General features: G+C 36.9%; 1 protein-coding gene across 1 annotated transcript in view; it reads left to right on the top strand.

The window, feature by feature from the left end:
• The window catches only part of PHTF2 (putative homeodomain transcription factor 2), a 74920-nt gene that overhangs the window by 12842 nt on the left and 35104 nt on the right, over nucleotides 1-26974 (top strand). The window contains exons 2-5 of the mRNA XM_082498604.1: nucleotides 1524-1600; nucleotides 14811-14867; nucleotides 18744-18813; nucleotides 21307-21465. Coding sequence (XP_082354730.1) covers nucleotides 1556-1600; nucleotides 14811-14867; nucleotides 18744-18813; nucleotides 21307-21465 — 331 coding nt within the window. The 5' untranslated portion in view covers nucleotides 1524-1555. The remainder of the gene's footprint in view (nucleotides 1-1523; nucleotides 1601-14810; nucleotides 14868-18743; nucleotides 18814-21306; nucleotides 21466-26974) is intronic.

Raw genomic sequence — 26974 nt, 5'->3', positions numbered from 1 at the left:
TTGTATTTTTCTTTGCTTTTATCTGTGCAAATGCTGTAAACAAATGTCTTATCTTTCTTTGTGTTAAAGACAAAGATCACCTTTAACCTTTCATTATAAAAACAGATTAATAATTCTTGTTTCCTTTTAATGAAGAAATATAAGGTGCAATATTCTTGTTGATATTGACAATGTTATGATACGTATAGGATTTTTATCAGAAATATACGCCTTAATCATGTTTTTTTTTGCTGAGAGAGATCAATCTTGGAAGAATGCTTGATGCATAGTTTGGTGTTTGGGGGCTAAACTACTCCTCCTCCTCCTCCTCGCCACTGGTGAGGCCATGCCTGGGGTGCTGGATTCAGTTCTGGGCTCCCCCATACAAGAGAGACACAGACATACAGGAGAGAGTCCAATGAAGGGCCACAGAGATGGCGAAGGGACTGGAGCATCTCTCCTCTGAGTCAAGGCTGAGGGAGCTGGGACTCTTCAGCCTGGAGAAGAGAAGGCTCGGGGGGATTTTATCAATGTATGTAAATGCCTGAAGGGAGGGTGCAAGGTGGACGGAGCCAGGCCCTTTCCAGTGGTGCCTAGGGACAGGACCAGAGGCAACAGGCACAAACTGAAGCACAGGAGATTGCAGCAGAACATCCGGAAGCACTTACTGTGAGGGTGACTGAGTGCTGGCACAGGTTGCCCAGGGAGCTTGTGGAGTTCTCCATCCTTGCAGATACTCAAAATGTCTGGACACGGGCCTGGGCAACCTGGTCTAGGTGATGCTACTTGAGCAGAGGGGTTGGACCGGGCAACCTCCAGAGGTCCTTGCCAACCTCAGCCATCTGTGGTTCTGTGAAACTGTGTTTGCAAAATTTTTTTGAGATCTTCTTGTGTTGATTTTTACCAATTATGCTTGATCTTGGAATCATTCAGGTAGTACTTTTGAAAACCTTGTTTAAGATTTTGAAGTTACTTACACTAGCTTTTTCAAAGCCTTTGCATAATTTGTTAGGAATTTATACCTTTACAGAATAAAGTAGGAATTTCCTTGCATGTTAAATACTTGGTGCAGTTATATAAAAATAACATTTTAAAACGTTTTGTAAACATAGGAAGGAGGCTGAATATTAGGTGGAGCTGGAAACTTAAGCTTTTACCAACTAGCGTTAAAAGGTCACATGTAGTATAGTGTGCCCCATTGACTTTTTTTAACTGGGTTTGGGTATGGTGTATTTGTTTACATACATATATTTTTTAAAGGGAATCGGTGAGATGAAAGATTATTAAACACAAAAATATTCAGATTTTTTAAAGACTATTTTAACAGTTTGTTTTTTTTTTTTTTTAATTCCTTCTTCCTACTCTTCTGATGTCCTGTAGCAGCAGATTTGTAGCTTTTTGTTTACTTAAAGGAGAAAACCCAAACTCTTACTAAAATAGCGATGAGGCAAGGTGCTTTGCAGGTAATGGGAACGTTTCTTCGTTCCCTATGTTGGCCTTCATAGGGAAGGTGGAAGTAAAGCTCTGTCTTTTTCTGTTAACAGCCTAAAATGACTGTGTGAATTCAGTGGAATAAATGGCGTCCAAAGTAACTGATGCTATAGTTTGGTACCAGAAGAAGGTAAGCTTTCTATTTGTTTTTATGGTGGCTTTAAAGAAAAAAAAAAGTTGGCTTATTGTGTTTTATTTGTAAAGTATAATAAATATAAAGTACTATTGCATTATTGGTTAGCATTGTATGAGAGTGAGTAGCTTGAAGCTTTTCTTCCAAAAGTAAATAAATATTTAGTGACTGTATCTAATGAAATGGAGTAGCTTTTGGTCTATGTTGAAAACTCCTCGCTCCCTTGGCTGCTTGTGATATGGAAAAAAAGGAAACAAAATTTTAATTCTCAGTAGAATGTTAATTAATGTATAGGTGAATGTTGTTTCTATAACACACAAATGAATCTTTGTATTTAAGTAGAAAGTAAGAATTGAAACTTGTTTTCTGTCGGTAACAAGAAACTGTGTAATCCATACTCAAAAGGGGTAAGCTAGGGCTTTCTAGAAGTTAATTAGAAAAAAAATTGGGGGACGGGAGAAGAAAAAGATCTAATTTGGAGATACATAGTTACAGTATCACCTGATATTGTATCTTATCATTCATGTTCGCACATAGAAATGTTGATGTGTCTAATTTATTACTTTGACAGTTTCAAATCATTATATCTCCTTGACATTAGTATGCCAGTTCGCATATTCGGTTAAATTGCTTTTAAATAGCTGAAAAGTTTGCTAAATTTGGAGATGTGCTTCTTTACTAAGATATAAATAAGGTGTTATGATTATTTTTTTTTCTTGGCTCTCAGTGATTTAGTAAGTTTCTGTGAGTTATTGCTTTCTTTGGGCCTATGGCTGTCTTTTTGAGAGGAAGCATCTTGTCCTTAGCAGAATGATGGCAACAGTCTTCAAAACACAAGTTCTGGTTAACTTTTAGCTAAGAAACAGTTAATTTCTAGAAATAACACAATACTGGTATGCCTTGCTGAGATCTTTACAACTGTGAATTAAAGGTACAGTTGGAAAAGCAGAAAAATGAATTTTGCTGACTTAATTTATTCCAAACATTCAATTACATATTAAAAAAAATGAAAATAATTCAGAATGTAATGAGGATTTTTTATTTGTACTGTCTGCTCTCTTCTCTTATTCAAGCTTTACAAAAAGTATTTTTGTAAAAATATCAGTGGAATTACACTGGTTTTGAACCATTTCTTGATTGCATGTCCAATCCCATTTTTTAAAGATTTGGAGGATGACTTGTAGAAGATTTAGTGTAACAAAATTCAGTGCAGGATCTTATGGAAGGGGAAAATGGTGCTGATTTTACCCACTTCCACTCGTTCTCTCATAAATTTCATTCACTCACACTGTCATACTGATAATACTTACAAATACCAAGTTGTGTGCGTGTGTGGTCTGGCCAGGACCTCTTTTGTGCAATGCAAGAGATGCTGACTACCAGATCCTCATCACGTCTCTGAGATTTTGTCATTGATGTGATGATGAACTAGTCTTTGGACACATTCTCTATGGTATTCAGCTTTATACATAAATGGTCCTTTGATGCAAGAAAGAATCTGAAGTCTCCATAAATGTTAAGTGAAATTCATGTTTGTTATCTGTTTTTGTTTTTCCTTTTTTTTTTTTTTTAATACATGTCTGTTTTCCTGTTGGTCATACAGGAAAAGGAATGCCATACATGTAATGCTCCAACTTTCCATCCTCCTGATGTTAGGAAGGCAGGATCTTCTGCCGATGAGTCACTCTGCTGTGATCTTACAGAGGACAGGCCTTCTGGTCTTCATATAAACAACCCACTCCTCAATTTTACTTTTCCCAGGACACTGCTCCTAACAGGATTACTCATTATCAGTACAGGTCATTCTTTTAACCCTTGTTCTGACATTTTGTTCCAGTGATTTCACACACATTTCGATTTATTTCATTTACAGCAACAACAATATTTCTGCTACAAGTCTCTGTAGGCTTTTACAGAGGTCTGCTTGGCCAGAAATTGCATGCTACCTTCATGGCAAGGAGTTGTGATGAGATGACTACTGTTACTTCATGAAAGACTGGGCTGTGTTTAGGAGGGATAAGATCTTGCATAAACCAGATGTCACCGTTTTCCATGGTGTGAACAAAATTTAATTGCAATCCACATGGGGTCTGCCAAACCAGCAGGCTCAGCTTCTTTTGGTATGAGGAAGTGGAGTCTTATTTTAGGACAAATGGCTGCACTGCAGAAATGTTACATCTCATGCAAATAAGATTTCTTAGGTCCTATTTATTGAAGGTTCTCTTGGATCAGGCTGATAGCCCCAAGGGGTTTTTTTAACTTTGTAGCGTGGTGTGTGATACTTTCCTGGGAGAATCTAGGCTCTTTCAGCCATGTCCTTGATTTTATTTATCTATTTATTTATTTATTTATTTATTTACTTATTTATTTATTTGCTTATTTATGTATTTAAATCTGTTACAATATTTTTTTCCCCATGGATTTGTCTTTTTGCACCAAAGATTTCAAATTGGGGAACAGGAAGAGCTATGCTAGTGGTTAGTGGGTACCAGACATTTTTTTTGTCCTTTCTGATGCATTTCTATTATGTGATTGCTTATGATGACAAAATACTGAACTCTGAAGTAGTGTTTGATTTCAGTTTTAAATTTTTATTTCAGAGTTGCCAAAGTTGTCCCTCTTACCTTGCTTTTTAGATCTGCTGATTCCTCACAACAATGATTGAAGCTGAAAGCCGGGAGGGATCTAAACCTAGCACATTCTGGCAGTAAAACAGTGTTTCAGGGGCAAGAGAGAACCAGGGTTGCAGTCAGTATTGATCAAATTGATATGACTTGCCTATATGATAAAATGAGGGAAATAAAGTGTTATTTTGGGGGTGTATTTTCAGATTAATGAATTGGTGTATGAATGCCCTAAAAAAAAAATGAATAACTTCTGATATTTATAGTCATACATAAAGAAGAAAAATATATTTGAGTAGGTGGAGGCTGCATAAGAAATATTGAACAGATAACTTGCTCCTTGTTTTTCTTTGTTTTCAATTTCAATGCTTTTTTTTAAATGTATTTATTTGATGTCTACTGAGTATCAAAGGTCTGTTGGTTTCGCAAAAGTAAGGCATTTTCATATTTCTTTAATGGAAAGAGTTAAGGAATTGAGCTCTTCCAACCTTACTTTAGGTGAGTTTTCCAAACATGGAGTTTACTCACATGCCTATGGCAGGGGGATTGGAACTCGATGATCTTCAAGGTCCTTTCCAACCTAAACCATTCTATGACTCATACTATTGTCTGAAATTGAACTCCTCACACGAGGATAATTTGGTAATGTGCTTAATAGTTTAAAAGGTCAGACTTTTTATTATGTAAATTTGTTTTTTGTTGTTGTAATAGATTTACTCTGCTTTTAGTGCATAGGAGCTCTTGATTAGTGTATTTTTACAAGACAGTAATCAATTATGTGTAATTTTAAGTTGCATTGTAAGATTTCAGATAGTGTATTATACCAGCTTGTTATTTGAGGTATGAGATTGCATGGACATAGCTTTACTGCTTCCAGTGATAGCTTGCATTTCCCAGCTGGTATGAATATTTTTGCAAGGGAAAACCTCTGCTGTGTTCCTAGGTGCACTGGGGAGGTATTTGTGTGTCACACCGGGTTTGTCTAGCTTGTTTTCAGCACTTTCTGCTGTGTTGGTTCTTGCAATAAAAGGGTGGGGCAGGGGTGTCTGCATTGCTCTCGGGAATGGTCCCAAACAGCTACCGAGCTAATGTTCATATATATGCACATAATCCTTAGGATTATGTGTATTTACCAGAATGCTGAACTTGCTTCAGATTTGTAACTGATGAATTTTATGGAGAAAACCGTCATAATGTTTCCTCTGAAAAAAGTATGACACCCCCACAATTATTTTAAACGATTTCAGTATCTAATGGCATACCTTTCTGATACTGGTACTTTATGCATACTTGAAGTATTGCCTCAGTAACAGTAACTGATGTTAAAAATAATAAAACTGGTAATAATCTAAAACATTGCTTGTATTGCTTGTAACAAGCTTTTTGCATTAATTTCTTTTAATACTTTCAAGTTTGCAGATAACAGTAGACAAGCAATTTTTGGTCTGCTTTCCATTTTGGAGACTATATGTAACTTTACCTTAACAACTTTCTGATTTTCAATCCTCACAGAAGCATTGTTGCTAAAATGGGGAACTTTATACAAATTTGTTGATAATATTGCAGGATAGAATTATGTTGTTCCTTCTCTTGGGGGTGGTTGTAGGGGAAGGCAGAATGGTACTTAATGAATTGAACCCGAATCCTGCACCTGATTGCATATCAGTTAACTTTGCCAGTGCACCTTTCCGCTGTTTAGGGTGTCCCTTGGGTACGGCTGTTAAAGGGCACAATAAAACAAATGAGATGTTTTCTCTCTCATGGTTTTAAAGGGCAAAATTAGAGTTCTAATTGCATTGCTTTAAGATCTGTAATATTCAGCGTTTTACAGCTTGTTAGTCCAAGATTATACTTGCCAAGTTAATAAAGGAGGGGAAAACCCCCAAAATTATGTCATTCCCTGAAGCTACCTGATTTTCTTCTTGGCGCTGAATTCACGTGATGCATTGGTGACCCTGGCACCAAAGCCATTTTTTGCCAGATGTTTGGGCTGTATGGCTATATTACCTAAAGCTTTGGATGCTGAAACTGCATCAGTTCAAAAATGTCCACCTTCAAGTGCCAAAACTTGAGAAGTGTTAGAGCTGCCTATCTGTGAAAGCACCAAGGGAAAAAAAAAAAAGGTATATTTAGAAGAGTTTCCTTCCACTTAGCGCTGGGATTTGGTGCTCAAGTTGTTATCTGACCAAATGGTGGGGATTGCCTTCAGCACCTTGTTTTGGTTAGACAAAACTCAAGTTTCTGAACTTGTGCAAAAGTTGACTCAAAAATTGCTGTTGTGGCTGAACGAAGCAGGCTTGCATTTTGGCTGTCTGTTGGCTCCTGTGCCTGCTTTGCCTTTCCACAGACTTTCATGCACTTCTGTGGTGAATTTGGTCAGGGGACTAATCCAGTTTAAACTGAGACTGATAATCCATAAAGAGCTGAACCTATCTAAAGCAGGGGGGAGGAGCAAAGAGATGAAATCCCTCTGTCTGTAATACTGATTCTTCAATTGTTTCATTATATATACTATATATATATTATATATACTATATATATATTATTATTATATAGCCTACTATTTTCTTTTCTCTTCTTGAGTGATCTTTCAGCCACCCAGGTGAATGTGCTGGCACAAGAAAAGTGTGCCATGGGAAGTGGAAATGGTCAGGGGCATAAGGGCAGTGCTGTCTTAAAATCCTAGTTGCAATGATGGTAAAACTGCTGAATTTTCAGTGGCCTTCAGGGAATTACGTTGAATACTGAGGCTGTCGGTGGTTTTCCTTTCCCAGTTATGTCTTGAGGCTGCTTTGTTTTGTGCAAGTATGTAAGTGTTAAAAAAAAAAAAGTGTTGCAGAGGTCTTAAATGCTTAACACTTGGAGAGTAACCGGGCTGTGTTAGCAATAGTGTACCCTGTGGGTCGGGGGAAGAGATTATTCCCCTCTGTTCAGCTCATGTGAGACAGCATCTAGGGTGCTATGTCCAGCTTTGGGCTGTCCGGTGCCGCGATTGAGAGACGGGACGCAGCTTGATGCAAGCTGAAAGTCGTTTATTCGAAAACTTTCAGGGGTTATATAGAGATTGTGTTACAATCTGGTTGGTTCTTTCAAACATGTACAACTAACTTTACTACTTTTAATTGGCTAAAGATAACATCAGAAGGCCGTTGTTAGGGGCTTTCCTGGCACTTCTCACAGCCCATTGTTATCACCCCCGTAGGTGCGTGTCCCAATTAAGACCTATTCATCAGGTGGCGCCTTCCTGCAACCTCTTGACCTCTTAGCAAGGTCTTTGGCCCACAAGCTCCAGCAGATCTCCGCTTATCAGATGTGTAGAGCTTGAGGTTTTGCTCTTTAACCCTTCTCTTTCCAAATCACCTTGCAATCCTTGTGCCACAGTCCGGTACAAGAATAGCATTGGCATTCCTTGGCAAGCCCAGTGGAGGGCCAGCAAGATTGTTATGGGGCTGAAGCATGTGATGTATAAAGAGTGAGAGATCTTGGTTTGCTCAGTCTTAAGAAGAGAGGGCAAAGTGGAGAGAGCTCAGTGCTGTCACCACTACTGCTTTGGAGGCTGTGGAGAGGATGGAGACAGGCTCTTCCGAGCAGCGCGCAGGGATTGATGAGAGACAATAAATGCAAGTTGAAATGTGGGAAATTTGGATGAGATATAAGGATAAAAGTGTTTAGTGTGAGGTTTGCCAAGCATTTAGACAGGACCCCAGAGAGGCTGTGCAATGCCTGATCTTTGGAGATGGTTGGATCTCTACTGGATCTCTACTGGATCTCTACCTGCTGAAGTAACTGGACCTGCTTTTCACAGGAGATTGGGTTAGGTGACCCTCAGAGGTTCAAAGCTGTGCGATTCTGTGATGACTTTAGTTTGAAATTTGAAGATGAGTAAATGTTATCATAGGGGATTGTGCTCAATTGTGATTAATGACAGAGATGGAATCTCATTCAGTTTGTGCTGCTTTTTCCGTTTTGCTCAATAGTCCACTTAAGCCAAAGAAATGGTACCTAAATGTACCTATAGTGTCCAGTTCATATCACTAGGAAATGGCTTAGAGTAGGTGTTGGTTATTTATGTGCACTCATTTAATATAACCTGCAAACTATTTCTAACTTATTCTTCTGTATGTATTTTTTCTTTATGTTTAATTGTGCAATTAAAAAAAAAGATGTTTCATGTTTTAGTAGATAATGCTAAAATCTGTAAACTGTTACTCAGGGTGATAAATAGGGCTGACTGATGTTACCAAGAATTAATCTCTAATGAATGATACAGAAAAACTATTAATACATAGTTGATAATTGTTTAATTATGTATTATTGTACTCTGAAAGGGATGGTATCTTTGAAGTAAGCCTTGGTAAAATTATTGTTCAGTGAAACGGCTGTAAGTTCAGTGCTGTTGCAGTTACTGCCAGAATTTAAGCAGGTCATTAGTTGGCAACTCAAACAGTTAAGAATAAATAACTCCTAAGGTTTTGAATTGCTTCATTTTACTCTAAATCGTTGGTTTTGGCTCTCCCTCTGGGGCCTAACAGGGAGAAGGGAGGGGAATCCCAGAATCATTCAGTAATCGGAGGTAACAATTCAACAGTAATAAATCTAAAGTTCTGCACTTTAGGTTATACAGCTTTAATCACTTCATTGTCTTTCTCCATTTGACTAAAAGTTACTAAACTCTACACTATTAACAGACAGTGTTCAACTATTAAATAGTGATTTCTATCTGTGGTTTATTAGCGAAGTTTGTCTTAACTTAGCTTGTCTGGTCCACATATCCACCATAAACAAAATTGAAGAAACCCCACCACCCTTGAAAATGAAAAACATCCTGAAAAAAATAGTCATCCTGACAGTAGAAATCTCCTCCAACAGAGAGCATTATGCTGCTGAGTTACTAGATTATTGCCTTTGCTGCAATGGGGATCGGTTCACGTAAAAAAATAAAATGGGGTTTAAAATAACTTTTAATAATCCTGTTCTGAGTTTTGAGAAAATGAGAAATGATTTGTCTAATACCTGAAACTGTATACTTAAACATAAACTAAGCATGAAGCATTTTTAAAGATATTTTTAAAGGAATAATATTACATGTAGAGAAATTATTTATATATTGATATCTTAATATTAAAATTGATACATAAAATCGTACAGTTTTTTGAAGAATGTTGGACTGTAAAAGTTAATAAATCATATTAGCTAATATTTTAACACTAAATATTTTAATAAGGTATTAAACTCTTAATTTCCTTGGTGGAGAGTCCAAGGAAGCAACTTTGTTTTTTATTTACCAAGCTCTGTATCTTGTATCTTCTGGATTTGTAATACTATTGTGATGTTGCTTGTAAAAGTGTTTAGAGGTTTTAAAGAGCAAAGCTTAGCATGCAGGTTTCATTATTGATAGACATTAAAGTTTTAAGATCCAGCAGGAAATACTATGTATTCTTAGGATTATAATCTTTGCTAGTCTGCTTGGTCATGCATTATAAATGTCTCCTGAAATATTGATTGATTCCATTAGAATCGGAAGGCCTTGTGAGTATTGGGCTACAGGTTGATACCATCACTACATTAGCTTAAAGTGAATATCAGTGTCGTTCACAAAGCTCAAATTCAATCTTGATGCATATATGGCTTGTTATGAGAAAGAGACTGGGAAGAAATATTATGCAGTGCAGAAACCCTTTGCACTGGGCTTTATTTGAAGGAAAAATTAGCTGTGCTTTCAATAGCTTCACTTTTTACTTGGGCTAATTGCTGTTAATGTTATAAAACAAACTGCACAGGTGCCAGACAATTTTGAATACATAAGGAGATGTGATCAAATGCTCACTGAGGTATTTGATTGGGAAGGAATAAGTGCAATTATTTTAGGTAATTTCAATAGGTGCACATATCTTTTAAGAACAGAAAATGTTGAGGAGTCTGCACTTAAATAGGATCTCAAATTTGTTTAATCTTTTGGTAAAGTGCTATCTTTATCAGGTGAGTTTCGTTTAGTTTTGTCAAATGTGTAATTGTACAGCTTAATATCCCATGTCAAGTCACATACAGTTAATAATTTTTTTTTTACAATTAATTACTTGTGAGGAAACTTTTTTTTTCTAGAAAACCTATTTGAACATTTATTACACTTGGTTAATTTAGGATGCTAACCCTGCACTTTTTCATTGTGAAAGAAGACTGACAGAGTTTTCAGTCTTTGCATGCCATCCCTTATATGCCAAGAATTTTAACAGCTGCTTGAAGAGTAGTTGTTAATTCTGCAAATATATAAAGGAACATAATTCTTTTCATCTTCTTAACTCAGTGTTTATTGAGGCATGGTGTCTCCACAACTGAACATTTTAGAGTTAACTGGTTTGGATAGGCTGGATAGAATCTTGGCATTGAGGAAGCCTGAGATGCATGATTTAAACTAAATGTGTATAAAATAACATCTGCTGGTTTATCTAGTTCTACTACAGGTAAGTTATACCAGAATTGTTTATAACTGTAACATATTACTTACAAGTTTCCTACAACAGGGTTGTGTTGTTGTTGATGCTCAGTGATGAAAGTTACATTTAAAAATTATAAGATAGGCTTGTTATCTAACTTGAATTAACAAATAATTTGAAAAAAATCAAGGGATATTTTTTATTAATTTATTTTCTGCCAAATCTTAATAAATAAATGCTATGATACAGTTTTCAGATCCTCTTTGATTAGAATATTTTATAAATTAAATTAGAATACATTTCTGTGATAAATCAGATTAAAATTGGGATATTGTTTTGTATAGTTTGCTAAAAAAAGTCTATTGCCAGTTGTAGATGGGACTGATGGATTGAAAATATCAGTGACAAGCTATTATACAAACAGTCTTGCGCTAATTCATGGGCATTTTTTAAAAGCATTACTTATTTTGTATACTTAAAAATTGGACAATTTTTGGACCCTTGCATTTTGTACTTCAAATTTTATTTGAAGGGTACTGCAGAACTTGCCGCTGTCGTGGATGAGACTCCAGGTAGAGTTGGTGGGTCCAGGAGTATATAGGTACTTGAGTTGATTGGGGCCTCCATGTTGGCCTAACAGTTTCAGACACAGAAAGCTTGAACACCTGTGGAAGAGCCGTGGGGACTGTTGCATATTGAGGGGCAGTTTGCTTTGATCAAGTTTTGTGTATATTTAAATTCTTCAGGTTGGAAGGATGAATGATCTTATCTCTAGAAGGTTATTTCTTCATTTTATTTGCCTTCAGAGCTCAATTTCTTTGGCATTGCTAAATGCTAGACTTCTTTTCAGTGTCCTGCAGGTATGTACAATTTTAAAGAATTGCACGAATAGCCAAGAGCTAGAGCCTACATGCAAACATTTAACAACTTAATATTTAGATTTAACATGAAACATAATTTAGATGCAAATACTTGTAAATCAAAACTCTTTAAAGATGGAATTGACTGGTGTTCTCAATAATTTAAGACTGAGAAGGTTTGCTAGTATTAACTTACATTCTTGAATTCATTCAGGAATTACGTTCTTGAATTTAATTCATACAGGTATCTAGCATCTCTCTTAATCATTATATGTTATAATTTAGCTTGTTGTCAATGAAAAATGCTTTTCAATGAATTCTGCAAGATATGTTTCACAAACTGTAAATGTGTTTTCCTGGTAGAGAAGAAAAATGTTAATACCTATGTTTTTTACTTGCCTTGTTTTAGTAACACTGTTTCTACCTATTTTTGTTTAATGTGGGAAATGGAGTGTGCCAGTATGCTACTTTAATGATGCCTTTGTTTTCATGTGTTTCCTTCTCATACACTTGCGAGAGAAGTATGGAGGGATGCTTATGCAGATAGAAAGTGAGAGATTGTAATGATACTTTCTGCCTTTAATTATCCCTTTAACTCTTTTCAGTTTGCAATAGTGTGCCTTTATTTAATAGCTCTGTGCTCAGATTTTAATAATTAAAGTTGATCAGAGGTGATTGGCCAGATCCACTAGTCTAATAAAACAGTTGTAAAAGACCGCCTCCCTTAAAGTGGTTTTGGCTCTCTCACTTCACCTCCTGCTGGAAGAATTGCTTTATGGGACAATGTTAAAAGAAAAACGTGAATGGCAAAATCCCTACTTCTTGTCTTTTTGTGGAGACAGAAGCTGCTACCTAGCCTTGAGGGAGAAGAAGTGTTTGTAGGAAAATATATCTAAGTCAAATTTTAAATCAGTCAACTTCCTTGCCTCTGATGTCTTCTTAGGACCCGTGTTTCCCAGAATTCCTTTAACAAATGGCCTGTTATTTGTATAAAAGAAGAACCTTCTTTTAAAGACTCTTTCAACTCTACAGCAGTTTCAGCTATGAATGGAATTAGGAATACAGAGTTTGCTTGACAGCTTTATTGGCACAAAGGCTTCCTTCCGCATTTATTTCTTGCATAATCGGGAGGGGAGACTTGCATCCCCTTTTCTGTCTTTGTTGAAAGACATCTTTTTTGGAAGTGAAGAGGGGAGAACACAATGTTATGCGGCACAAAAACCTCACTTGGGGCTCTTCTCAATACATTTCATGAAAAACAGGAAGGCCTGAAATTTCATTTAAAATGTATTTAGAGAAATAGCCAGGACAATTAGATATAAATGTCTGGGTGGAGTGGTTATTCAAGATACTGACTTTTTAATTGCTGGCTGCTATCCATGTGGAGTTAGCTCTTAAACTTCCTTTGGTTTAACTACTTTAATTGTAGCAAGTGCTTAATTCTGCCCAGTATAGTACCTGACTCCCTAATTATTTTCCACAGTCTACATTTTTTTCCAAATGAGAGGTGCAAAGTAGTTATTATTATTACCAAAAGGTAGTTTTGATTTTTTTGTTGTTGTTGGATTTTTTTTTTTCCAGAGTATTAGGGTAGCAAACTATAGAAATTGTTTGGGTGCTTAGCTCTTGTGAATGGGAATTATTATTTAACTTTGAGAACGGGTAATTCAGTAATTCAATTCACTGGTCTCACTTTCAATTTTAGATGTTCTTTGGACTTTACTGCTATAAATTAGAGGGGGTTTGTTGTCCTCCCCCCCAGGGGTCAGGTTTAGAGGCACAGAAGATGCCTCTTGATTTTTTTACTTGTGGGTGTGTTTGCCTATTGGCTTCCCTGAATATCTTTTTGCATTTTTGTTGGATCCTTGGCTGAAAGATCTTTTTTAACCACAAATTACTTTTTTAAAATAACCTCTTTTAATTTAACACTGACGACTGAAATATATCAGGTGTCTGGATTAAGCTGCTTGTATCAGCTCTCTGCACAGTCGGTAAAGGCATGTTGAATCTGGGGAAGTGTGTTTGTCTCTCCCTCATAACCTAAGAGTGATCTTGCGCTTAACCGTTCAGAGTTTGTGATATGAATCAAACTCCAGATATCTAACAGTGTGTGTGCGCATGTGCGTACGTGTCTAGGTAGACTGCTGGGAAGGAAGGGCTTTAATATTGACATAGTAAAAGACGTCATTAGTGAATATTATCTAGAAATACTGTTTGTGCAGAGTTCAAAGCAATCTGATGATCTTTGATAACTTCTTACAAAACTTGGATATATTGTCTCGTATATTGACTTGTTCTTGTCACTATCTTACATGTGCGTTTCTTGAAGTTTAATGTTGCCCTTCATCAAAATATCTGACACTCATAAAGTGGCTTTCTTACAAGTGCACAGTAATTTCTTAAATGAACTATAGCCACCTGTATTTGATGGTTATTTAAAATGACAGAACTCATCAAAACTGGTCTTAGCACTAGGATTTTAATAAGTGCTTGCAGGATCAACCTTTAGTCTTTCTGTGGTTCTGCTCTTGCAAATGCACAAAGTTTTCTACAATGCTGTGGTGAGGTTAGAGCCTAGGAGAAAGGAATTCCTTTTAATTCCAATTTTTTAACTAAAAACTTGTTCACATTTAGACAAAGCTAAGATCTTTAGAAGAGGTTCATGAGTAAACAAGCTAGCAGCTTAATGAGAGTGAACAAATCTGGGAGTAGGTCTACTAGGAACATTATTTGATCAGTGCTTCAGTGGGAAAAGTGCCTTTTCCTGATATTCGTTGAGTTTTTCCTGGCCTGTAATCTAGTTGATTACCACTCCGACCATGTATTTTGTTGCTGTGCAATCTTAAGAGATAAAGTTAAAGACAATGTAGCTGTAAAAGTGGGTGGAATGGAACCGGAAATATAGAGGGAGATGATTTAAAAAATAATAAATTAATTGAAGATATGGGTTCAACTAGATGTGCATGTTATTTTCTCTGAAGTTAACTGAAAGCCCGTGTCAGTGTTGCTGCCGTAGTTCTGCTCTCTGTTGGTATGGAGCCTGGAATCCCACCCAGGGTGGGAGGCAGTGTAGTGTTCCTGGTCCTCTGGCTTACACAAGTGATGCCATGAGGCTGAGGCTGTTTGCTCGCCTCTCCCCTCTATCATGATTCATTCCCAGGTTAGCTGGATCCAGTTCAGCCAAGGTGGAATGCTGTCTTCGTGCCTGTCTTGTTGAAGATTGATTGATTGAATTTGATCAATGTCTTTTAAAACCTAATGTAGATATTTTTGTGTCTGTTCTTTTTAGATTGGCGCATATGATCAACAAATATGGGAAAAATCAGTAGAGCAAAGAGAAATAAAGGTAACAATATTATAGCATTTCAATATTTTATTTTTTGCCAGTTATAAGCAGTGCTGTCTGTGGTTGTGTACACTGATGTAATTTACAATGTATGTGGTGCTATTTAATACTGGTAAAGTAAAACCAGACTTCTGGAGTGTAACCAAATGTAACTGGCATATTATGCTGTATTTATTTTACATAATTAATAACTCTGCAGCATTTAAAGTGCTGCATCTTTCTTTATGTCAGTACATTTTTTTTATTTTCCGTTATTTTAAGCCAGGGCTTAGTTGTTTTAATGCCTCTGTCTTTCACTTTTCTTTGTGATGAATTCTAATGTCAGTTATCTGAGCTCTCTTTACTTTCAGTTAGTTACCTTATACCTGCAGTTTACTTTTCCTCCTTTATGATGCTGTCATTGTTTTGTACAGTTTATTAGACTGGTAAGTACTTCAGGCTTTGTTTCCCTGAACAAGCAGTTTAACAGCGTTCTTTGCATTTTGGTTTAACTAACAGTGCCATCAATGTCTGCCACATTGCTAAATTGTTTTGGAGAAAAAGAAATCAATCCTATATGTAAGAGTTTGTGGATTGTATATTATGTCATACTCCATGATGTTAATTTAATTAACATCTTCTTGCAATTAACCTTTTTTTCTTCAAATACTGCATACAAGAGATATGCTATTACTGCATGAATTTCAAGGCATTGGTAATTCTTAACATTAGCAAAACGTACATTGCTTCAGTTTTCCTGTGGGTGGGCTTTTTTTTTCCTCCCCAGTACTTAAATAGCTAAACAAATTGTTTGCGTTACATGGAAACTGACCTGAACCACAGAGTTCCCCAGTTTCTGTACAAAAATCTACAAATTAACTTTTAAGTCGGAGCTGGTGCTATTTTTAGAAGTGCTCCTAAGCCTCTTGCCTGAATCCGCGCGGTGCTGTGAGTCCCCGGCTCGCCGACGGCGCAGCTCGCCCTTTCCCCCCCGGGGCAGATCGCCCTTCTTCTTCTCGCCCTTTTCCCCCGCCCCGGCAGCTCGCCCGGCGCTGCCCCCGCGTCCTGCCCTGCAGCGCCTGCGGCTGCTGGGAGGAGAGCCGGGCTGCTGGGGCCGTGCCAGGCTCCTCGGGTTACTGGGAGTTGCCCGGTGGATCTTAAAGGGGGCATGTTTCCGAGTGCAGCTCCAGCTCCAGCCGGGTCAGCGCTGTTGATACAAGCAGGAGTCTCTTGCAGGAAAACTGCGTCTTGCGGTGCCGTTTGTCTGAAGTGTGCATAGAGAGAGCGTCCAGAAATGTTCTTGACAATCAGCACGGCTGATTTCAAACTGAGACCCTAGCGGGTTACTTGTTTTCAGGGTCCTTTCCACGAGCATGAAAGCCAATAGCCATTATGACAGAACTTCTTGTAATTACTATATAATAGGACATTGCTCAAATTGCAAATAATGCCTTGTGCTTATTCGAAATGCATCTCGTTTGGCTCAGAAGTCCAATAACTAACAAATTAATGATGGTGTCTACAGTAGTTTGTGTTGACTAAGTTTAGCATAATAGTGGTAACACTGAAACAGACTACTAAGTTCAAGTATTCCACATTAGCCCTTTAATCTCAAAGCTACTACAGTACTGTTTATAAATAAACTTTACTAAAAATCTAAAAAATTATTATTTGTTAGTAGAAAATCTCTTTCTGATACTGTAAATATATAGTTTAGTTAGAACTATAAGAACTATAACTATGAAGACTAAAGTTTGTGCACAATAATTTTTACAATAATAGCCACTATTTTTAAGGATTTTTATTTAAACTTTTTTCTTGCTATTAGTTAGCTGAAATGTGTTGTTTGCTGAATAGAAATTGTGTGAACTAACTGGATGGGTCTGAATAGTATGAAACAGTATGTGTATTTTTTTTAAACTAACTTTAGTTTGAAACACTGCTATTTTCCGCATATATTGCAGATATTTATGATGCCTTTAGAGAGTGGAGAAATTGCATCTTAATAAGTGGAATTCTTTCAGTGCATGTGGCAAAAAGCAGAAGAATCAATTCAGTGTAGTCCATGGACACTGTCAGTGTTTGAGATTTGACCAATGGGATTTTTAAAGAATGTGTCACCACTTTTCCTATGAAAGATGCATCAAATTATACTGTTGACTTATTTTTTTTCAGAATTCTTTCATTAAAACGAAAACATATTTAACCACAGTGGTAAACTTTTTCTAAGATTGTGCATGTGTTTCCAGGGCGTTATTTCTTCTAAGAGGCACATACATTTTTATTTAGGCTTTCAAGAAAAATCTTGTGGCCCATAAGCAGTAATACGTTTGAATATTATATCATTCGGCATTTTATTTTTAAGCTTTAGAACTTTTTATGAAATAGAGTGACTCACTTATGTAAGATTTCACAAGAATCTGTAGCTGGTTCTAGAATTATAATTTTCAATTCTAATTATGGGCTTGTTTTCTCATTTCACATAAAATTACTGCAGTTTTAAGACTGCTGTTTTGTAAAAATCTTGCACATTAAGCTCTTTGCAGTGCTTTAGTCTGTAATACAACTGATTTTCTGTATTTGTCATCCTCAGAGCACATTTTGTCCTATCAATGTTGCAGTTCTATGTATTAATTTTGTTTTGTTTAAAGCAAACTCTCATTTTTTTAATAGACACATCAGGTGGTGACTATATCTAGTTCATTGTGAACAGTTTCTTTTTTTTTTTTAATTTTTATTTCAGCATGAAAAATAAATCCAGTTGAATTTAGATCTTAGAAATATTTTGTGCTGCACTCTACCTATTTGAACAATTTGCTTGATATTTTTCTTATGAAGATTAACATTACCAGATTTCACTGATCCTTCTCTCATTGATAATAATTTCATTTTTATTCTTTCATCTAAATTTAATGTGTACATTTAAGTAATAAATGTTTTTACACGTGGATGAAATGTGACAATGGTGGAAATCTACAGTTCACCAGTGAATTTAACTGCTTTTTGAATGAGAGCAGTTAAACTGCTTTCATCATAATTCCAATTTTACCTGAAATAATTTTTTAAATATTATATTTTACTCTGTATGAATTGTACTCTGTGGAATCATTGTTGGCTAATGTTACCAAGAGCCTAATCTAAAGGTATCTCAGCTGCCTCTGGGGCTTGAGAGTACAGCATCATATTTTAGCATTAAAACAAACCTGAAAGTTTTGCAAGGTAGTCTGGCTCTTTAGTGAAGGAAGGTGCTGTTTCTAAAAGACAAAATAAGCTTGCTTTTTTTCCTCCTGCTTTCCTGTTGGGTGGGTTTTTTTTTCCCCCTTCTTTTTAATAGTCTAATCTATATTCACTATTAAGAAAAATTCAATACTTTTCTAGACTTTAGATTTCTGACAGTGGAACGTGCTGATTAGTGGCTCTTGCATTACAACATGATTTGCTATCTGTGTTTGGAATTAAGGAGTTGCAATGTAAGCATTTTGTGAAGTTTAATTAGATGTCTAAGGACAAAAGATTCAAGAAAGTAATCTGTTGCAAAAGTTATGAAAACCTAATATAAATGTATTACTAATTCTTGCAAGTGCGTGCATATGTTGTCTGCATAACCCCAAGCCATGGGAGATGAGTCCTCAGTGCTTAACTATGTTTGAAAAATTACCTAATGGGTCAGTAATTGATTGGGTTTTGTTTAGATGGTAAAGCGTGTAAAAGGCATTTATTGTGCCTTGTTCCTTGGAACGTTTATTTTATAGTACTTTAAATCTATGAAGTTGACATTTATCTGCAGTTTCAATGGCAGCGTGGGTAAAATACAATTACTGACCGCATCGATATTTTTGTCTTTCATAATGTCTGTCATCTGCATGAATGTATTTTGATAGTACTTGCCTATTGCAGGGTTTGAGAAACAAACCAAAGAAAACAGGACATGTGAAACCAGACCTCATAGATGTTGATCTTGTGAGAGGTAGGTCCTGAGCTAGAAAAAGCTGAGTTTCTCAGTTTAAAAATAACTGCCATCCTTTGTCTTGCAACAAGAGTGTATTAGTAGGTATTGAAAAAAAACAAAACAGCCAACCCAACGTAACTCTCTTCTGAAGAAGACAGATAGGAAATACTGTTAACAGATGACCTCTAGATTAAACTGAAGGCTTAAAAACTTGATTTAAATTTTGCTATATAGATTTAGATTTTGAAAAATAAGAAATGTGGATTGCCATGGAACAAAGTTTTGGAGTTATTAGTTCAAAAATCTATTGCCATGCATTCAGACTTCTTCCAAATCTGCTGACATCTAGAGGAAAGGTTATGTTGAAATTTCTGGAGAGCAAAAGTTGTACAGGCCTTGAATTTTTCTTGCCTGTTTTAAATAACAAAAAAGCAACAGAAGGTCAGATGATATGAGACTTTTCAAAAAGCCTTTATTTAGTCTTGATTTATTTTTATCTTTATTCAATTTCCCTCACGCAGACTAGGGAAAATACTATTTAGCATTTTTTCTATGAGCCCAGCAGCCAGCATGGTCTCCTGAATCCATCCCAGGTAGTGCTCTTTGCATTCAGTCTCAAATTAACTGGGGCACCCCGCAGTGCTCTCCCCCTTAGAGATGCATAGGCACCCTCACACCCAGAGCTGGCCTTCAGAGACCCACTCATCGCCTTGCTCCCAGGCCACTTCACCCCTTCACCAGCTAGTCTGGCTTGGTCTTTGCTAGCACCCGCACACTCACGTGCACACCCACGCTCCCTTGGGTTGCTGGCATCATGGACGCGTGGCCCCCAGCTCATGCTCTGATGTCTGACTCCTGGTGCTGGCACTCAGCCCCCTGTGCACATGTGTGACCACCGACTAGACTGCCCCTCGCCCAGGAGAGAGTTAAAGGAATTTAATAAGAAGATAGTACAGAGTGTGCTGATCGGGTGCATGGCATGGCCAGACAAGCAGAGTAATGAGCCACAGCTGTTTACACATGACCTGTCCTTTTTATCCCTTTATCCGTTAATTTCCCTGGCTTGTTCCTCCCCAGATCACCTAAACACTTCCTTTCTCCCATCCTTGGTTTCTTCCCTAAACATCCCATAGTAAGTCCTGTGCAATTTAAGCTCCTTTTCCTCTGCATCCTGTAAGAAGTCCCACACCCCTGGGCAGCAACCCCCTTTCATCTGAAAGGTGATCTGGAGAGCTGTTCCCAGTGGCTGATGGTGATGCTTTCACACCTGGGCAAGGGGGCTGATGGCTCTGCTGGGACAGCGCTGGCAGGGGACTGGTCAAGGTATTCCTTCCTTGATTTGGATTCCCACCTGCCCTTGTGCCTCTGTCCTCCTCTGGGCTTGTGGAGATGGGCCTTTGATGGGCTGATGGCTCCAGTGACGGGCCTAGAAGAACTCTGGCAGGGTATTATTTGGGCTCCCTCTCCTGCCATTGTCTCTTTGAGCTCCTCTGCGGTGTGTATCACCTAACAATATAACTTTCAAAAAATGGGAGAGAAAGAAACAAATAACATTTGAACTTTAAAGAAGCAGAACTGAAAACTAGTGTTTATAGGAATTAGGGAACAGTAGTAGACCACTTCAATATAGTGATATATGTGAATAGCATGTAAATGACTGTTCTGCATGGATGTCTACGTTGGCATTTAAGTAGTTCCAGTATTGGTAGTGTTTTACCTGTGCCAGCACAGAGCTCACTAATGCCAGTTCTGCTTGTAAACAAGGCGGAGATGGCATAGCAGTACACAGTAGTTGCCCTTTCCAAGCAGTAACCTTGGAGTAATTGAAGTCACACCCCTATTGTGTAAATGTTACATAGTTTTCTAGCTGCCAGAGAAGTGGGAATTTCAAGGAAGAAAAAGAAATGGATATGAGAGAGAAAGGACATTTGAATGAGTGAGATGAAAAATGGTGTAGAAGGAGAAACAAAGATAAATGATTCTTTGGGTGGCTTCCCTGCTCCTGGGGCTAGTCCTCAGTTGGACAGATACTCCTCTATACTTCTCAACCTTACTCCGTTTTCCTGAATGATGTGGCTGGAGCAATTTACAGATGTTGATGTGTCAGGAAAGGGTCCTGCTATGCCTGCATGGGCATGTGGAGTTTTCATATGACTTCCTGTTGCTTCATATCAAATTTCTTATACCTCAATGAAACAGAATAAATTTTAATAATTTTTTTAAAAATAATTTTGACATAGTAAGAAATGGCAATGTTTTGTTTATTCACACATTGCAAAATCTAGGTATTTGTAGAAGTTCCTGATAATGGCAGTCAAGAGGGCACCAACAATTTACAGAAATTTTGGATTGAGGAGATAGTGAAATGATGGAAGTACGACATTTATTCAAATAATTGTTTAATAATTGCTCCTTTAAATAAATATCTTATTTACTTTGCTATTGAACAACTAAAGTTGTTATTAGCCATAACAATGAAATATATTGAAATTCCTTTTCTTTTTTTTAAAGGATCTGCTTTTGCTAAAGCAAAACCTGAAAGTCCTTGGACATCTCTGACCCGCAAAGGAATCGTGAGAGTTGTTTTCTTTCCGTTCTTCTACAGGTGGTGGCTACAAGTGACATCGAGGGTGATCTTTTTCTGGCTGCTTGTTCTTTACCTTCTTCAAGGTAGAGTTGGATTACAGGATCAGCTTCGACTAAATGCCTTATTTTAACCATACGGAAGCTGCTGTATGTTACTTGGTTCACTTTATGCTGTTAAGGTTTATTCCAATATTTTCTGAAATTTTGAAATGACACAGTCCCAAGCATGTGGCCTTTTGTTAACATTTCTTTTACATATATGAAGGGGGCATACTGAAAATTTAAGGTTTTCCTCACAGACTTTCTTCAGCATTTAGGACACGTGTTAGTTTGTCATCTCTGTATGTAATTTAGGTTTCCAGGACTATCTAATTTAGTTCAGGACTGAGCAATATCAAAGAAACCTTTGGCTTAGGCAGTGTATTTTGTCTTGGGCTTTTGGTCTTTCTGGTACTTCTGCAATCAAGAGCTCTGATCAAGAGGCGAGCAAGGCCAAACTTGCCAAGATGCATGCAGCTTATGCAGCCCGGTGGGATGATCCGTTTGACCAGTTTCTAGTTGTCTTTCCATGTATTATTTTGTCACATCAGAGGCAGTGAACTTCTAGCTTTAGTCAGACCTCAATTGTGCTTCTGAATGACTGGCAAATGGGGGGCTTGTTGTCTTAAGTGCTTCTACTATTTTTTCCATTGCAATGGTGAGACTATGCATCTTAATTTTATGTTTCCTAGGTTATAGAAGGACTTTTGGGCAACTTTTAACAAACAGAAGGCAATTTGCAGCTTTCGGGATACTCAATCTCAAGTTCTAGTAATTTGACATTGTGCTTCCCTTAATTATATGTAATATATAAGAGGAAAATTAAAAAGGGAAGAATGTAATGGAGTGAGTCAGTATCTAAAAAACAGTGTGAAAGTCACTAAAAGAATAAGTGTTTCAGAAGCGTCTGCAACAGAAATGGAACAGAAGGTTAATGAAAGTTGGGAGCAATTTAAGTACCCTGAGAAGCTAAATGACTGATAAGTTTTTCACTGAAATCCAATTAAAATACAATATTGCTTTTTCAATTTTGCCATCTGTCCTAGCAGTTGTGAATCACTGTATCATTTGGAAGTTGTATTTAAAACAAGAAATTGAGTTTAAAAAAAAAAAAGACAACAGTGCCTTTTGTGTGATGATGTTAGCAGCTATAAAATGAATTTCACAGTGCCAGCGCCCCAAAACTTGAAATATTGACAAATATCCATGCGGTCTCCTATTAAAACTTCTCCTTATCCCCATTTCTGAGATAGGTGCTTAAGAAGTATTGTTGCGTACATTAGCATTTGTGTATACTGTGGTAAGCAATCCCACAGTGTTAATAATTTTAATCTCATTTATAGTAATTAGGTAGTAAAATACATAAGTTATAGTTCGTTTGTTACCATGTTCATAGGTGACTTATTCTGAGAAACACCATTATAATATTTTTTTATGTTCCCATTCTTAAATTCATTTAAAAAATATACCCACATTTAATTTATGGAGCCTTCAGAAGACTCTAAAAGCAGCAAAATAGTAAGACAATGCAGATGCTGAGTGCAAGCAAGTTTTTTAGGACATTGATTACAAAGCTGTCTTGTAATTAACATTTTCCCCTCTCAGATTTCTTGGGATCTGTGATTTACTAAAGTTAAGGTTGGAATGCATCGTTTCCCTAATGCATAGAGACTGTTATGTGACAAAATATTTCGCATATTTTTGAGGTTGTGAATTAACAAATACTGGAAAAAAATAATAGTATTCCATATTACATTATAATCCAACTGTTTGAAACACTTGTCATTTAAGTTATGCTGAAGTAACTGCAGAGTTTTTTGATGGTTTTTGAAATAAATGGAAAGACTTATAATGTACACGTAAGTGAACGTTAGGGCTACGAAGATGATTAGGGGATTAGAATATCTTTCATATGAGGAAAGGCTGAGGAACTTGGGTCTCTTTAGTCTAGAGAAAAGAAGAATGAGGAGGGATCTTATTAATGCTTTCAAATACTTAAAGGGAGGATGCCAGAGGGATGGGAGGAGTTTTTTTTTCAGTGGTGCCCATTGATAGGAGGAGGGATAATGGGCACAAACTTGAACATAGGAAGTTCCATCTTAACATGACGAGGAACTTCTTCACTTTGAGGGTAGTGGAGCACTGGCACAGGCTGCCCAGAGAGGTTGTGGAGTCTCCCACTCTGGAGACATTCAAAACCTGCCTGGACGCTGTCCTGTGCAACCTGTTGTAGGTGACCCTGCTCTGGGCAGGGGGGTTGGACTAGATGATCTCCAGAGGTCCCTTCCAACCCTGACTATTCTGTGATTCTGTGAAAATAAATTGACCAATTTTTTTTTTTTTATTGGAAACTATTTAAAACAAACCTGCTCAAGCCTCTCTTTCTAGCACTTATATATAAGATTTGCTTATATTTTACTTAGAAGGTGTGCTCGGTTATTCATTTCGTATAAAATTGGTAATGCAGCACCAGAACATCAAGAATATATTATAAAAACTTAACAACAAAACACTTCAAATTCCAGTGGCCATATTTTTGCCCTGAATCTGAATTTTGTATTGTAGCTCGAACTCTGTCATTATGACAGTTTCTCACTGACACTGTTGTAAAATGGTCTGACTTTATTTTGTTTATATACGTTTAGTTAAATGACTTTATTTAATTATGAAGTACTTTCTGTAGAATTATGCATTACTACATTACTTGGAATTATTGCTTTGAAATTGATTAACTTTAGCGGGTTACTTGCTAGCATTTATCTAAGTCTACAGAAAATTCTTTCCTTGGCTGTAGATTTAAACTCCAGATTTTATTTGCATTGGTTTCCTTTAGTGTAAAGTATGATTAGCAAAATATGTGATAAGAGAACTACAGAGAAATGTCTTTTGTCCAAGGTCACGGAACAGGCCAATGAATTAAGGTAGAAGCAAAACGTTTTTCTTCTGACTCATCCATTTAGTTTATAGCGTTATCTCATTTTTACTTTAAAAATGTTTCTATATTTTAATAGGAAAATGAAGTGTGAAATTATAGTGTATATCTATTGTGTTTCTTAAGTATTAAACAACAAACTTCAATAGCAATATAATGATTGTTGTGGTGAGATACATATATGTATATGGTTTTAAACTTGGTAATACGAACATTTCAAAGTTTTAAATGCTGTAAAAATAAATGCTTGTTGGTCTTTGAAATGTACAGTTGCTTTCTTTGATACAGCTTTTTGCTCTATGTGATATAATTTCATTTGTGCCTGTTTCACAAAATAAACCGTAATAATTTAGAAAAGTACAAGTATACTTGTATATTTCTTTACTATAAATAAGTAAAGAAATAATTAAAAGTGGTGTGAAGAATTCTGTTCTGAGACCTAGCTGTTGATAGGAGCAATTCTAGGATAATCTGAACTACGGCATATTGACATGCTGTGCAGAAAGAAGTTCTTGGATTTCCCTCCCACCTTACTGAAAAGATCAGGCAATTGGTAACATTTTCCTAAATCTGTGTGAAACTTACTGGTGGGAATCTGCAGTCTATGGATTTGTGTCTTCTGGAAGAAGGTGATTTCTGCCAGATCACTCTCCTTTGCTAAATGTTTTTTAAGTAGCAGAATAAATCTTGTAGTGAAGTTTGAAATTATTTTGTGGACACTTACCCCTGCAAGTCATTTCACATGGGTCTGTGGAGCTCTGTGTTCTCAGAAGTATATGCTTGTACCAATTCTGTGGTAGGAGTCAAGATTGTGTACTTATTTACACTTTATAGCTTATGAAGCTAATTGTATGTGTGAGAAACTCAGAGAAGCTCATTTAGAAAGAGGTAATATTATCTGTACCTTTTACTATCTGTACCTTTTAAAATTTATTTTTTAATAATTTGAATTTCTGATTGATGCATACTGTCTTTCTGGGAAACCTCATACGGCAAATACCACATATAGTAATGAAAGATACCATGTGTGTTCTACATAAGACTTCGGTGCTTTAATTTAGGAAAAAGACTGATGGGAAATTAGAAGTAGATTACCACAATCAAAAATAATTCCATTGTTTTGTACGTTCATTGTGTTTCTGATGCTGGTTACCTTGCTAAAGATTGTTCCATGAAAAACACATCTAATCTCTTTTTAGTGGAAAACATCTCATCCAGGTGTCTGCTGTGTTAGGTGGGGCTTCATGCAATATATTTTAGGTGTTGAGTGTGGCATATAAATTTGCATGTGGCTCTATTTTTTCAGTTGATTTTAGTAGAGAACTGATGAAAGCCGTTGAAATCGTAACATGTATTTCTTGTGCTAGGAGTAGGTCTAAGTCATGGGACTTTAACTTCTTAGTGGTACAAGAACAAAACCAAGTTCTTATGGAATGTGCAGATGTTTAATCACGTAGAATTATTCTCCTCTTCTGTTTCTGAATTATTTCTTGGAGTTTCTGGGATAGCTTCTCTCAGCTGAGTTACAAAACACAGTTACAGAACACAGCACTTCAAGCCATAGAGGCAGAGGAACAAGAACATAGAATAAGCAGAGAAAAGAGAGGGATTGCCTCTTCTGTCTGCCTCATGCCTGGTGAATGTGTTTAGATTGACCTGAAGCCTGTAAAGACATTTCTGAGTTATAGAAGTGGTTGGACTCTGGGTGCAGGAGCAAGAAGAGCTGCATGGGTTTTGGCTATACATGAAAAGCTGTTTATAGGGTTACAAAGTTAACAGTTAACTGTGGAATTGGAAGCTGCCCCTTTTCCAACCACGACTGCTAGTTGGAGTCCTGGTAACTTCAGCTGGACTACCTCATAGTTCACATGGTTTGTCTTTGGTCTTTCCTCATTACTGGAAAATATACACACAAGTATATATGAAGTGTATACAGGGTATAGAGTTAGGGTATAGGGTTAGGGTTAGGGGTTTTTTTGTGGGCAATTTTTTTGTGGGCAATTTTGTCCTTTGACTGGAATATGGAGTTTAAAATGCTTTCTGCTAGAGAATACAAAGAGTTTCTAAGTCTCAAGTCTGTTGGTCCTTACAGTGTTAAAATAGATGTATGGTTCCACAGAATTGCAGGCTAGTTGAGGTTGGCAGGGACCTCTGGAGATCATCTAGTCTGAAGCCCTGCTCAAAGCAGGGTCGACTAGAACAGGTTGCTCAGGGCCGTGTCCAGTCTGGGTTTGAATATCTCCAAGGATGGAGGGACTGTTCAAACTGTTCCTGGTTTGATGACTCCTACGGTCACCTAGCTTGTTGGATTGTGCTGCATCATTATAGGTGATACAGAATTAAATTTATTTGGGCTGCTATAAGGATGGCATTTGATTTTTGGTTTTGTCTGCTACTGAAGTTTCACCTTAAGTTAAAGTTGTTTCATGACAGATCTAGCTTTCCAAATGCTTTCCCCCCCTTCATTCTGCCACCTTTTTTTTTGAGCGGGAGCTATAATATCACAAGTATAAAAGAAAAGATGGATATTAAGACAGTAGCCAACTGTTTAAATCTTTATTACTGCCTTTTTCATTGCAATTATAATTCCTTCTTTTCAGAATTACATGAGTTGGTTTAAAA

The sequence above is a fragment of the Vanellus vanellus genome, assembly GCF_965231255.1.
Source record: "Vanellus vanellus genome assembly, chromosome: 1".
Classification (NCBI taxonomy): domain Eukaryota; kingdom Metazoa; phylum Chordata; class Aves; order Charadriiformes; family Charadriidae; genus Vanellus; species Vanellus vanellus.
The sequence above is the reverse complement of the archived record's forward strand: the minus strand, read 5'-3'. Positions and strand labels throughout refer to the sequence as shown.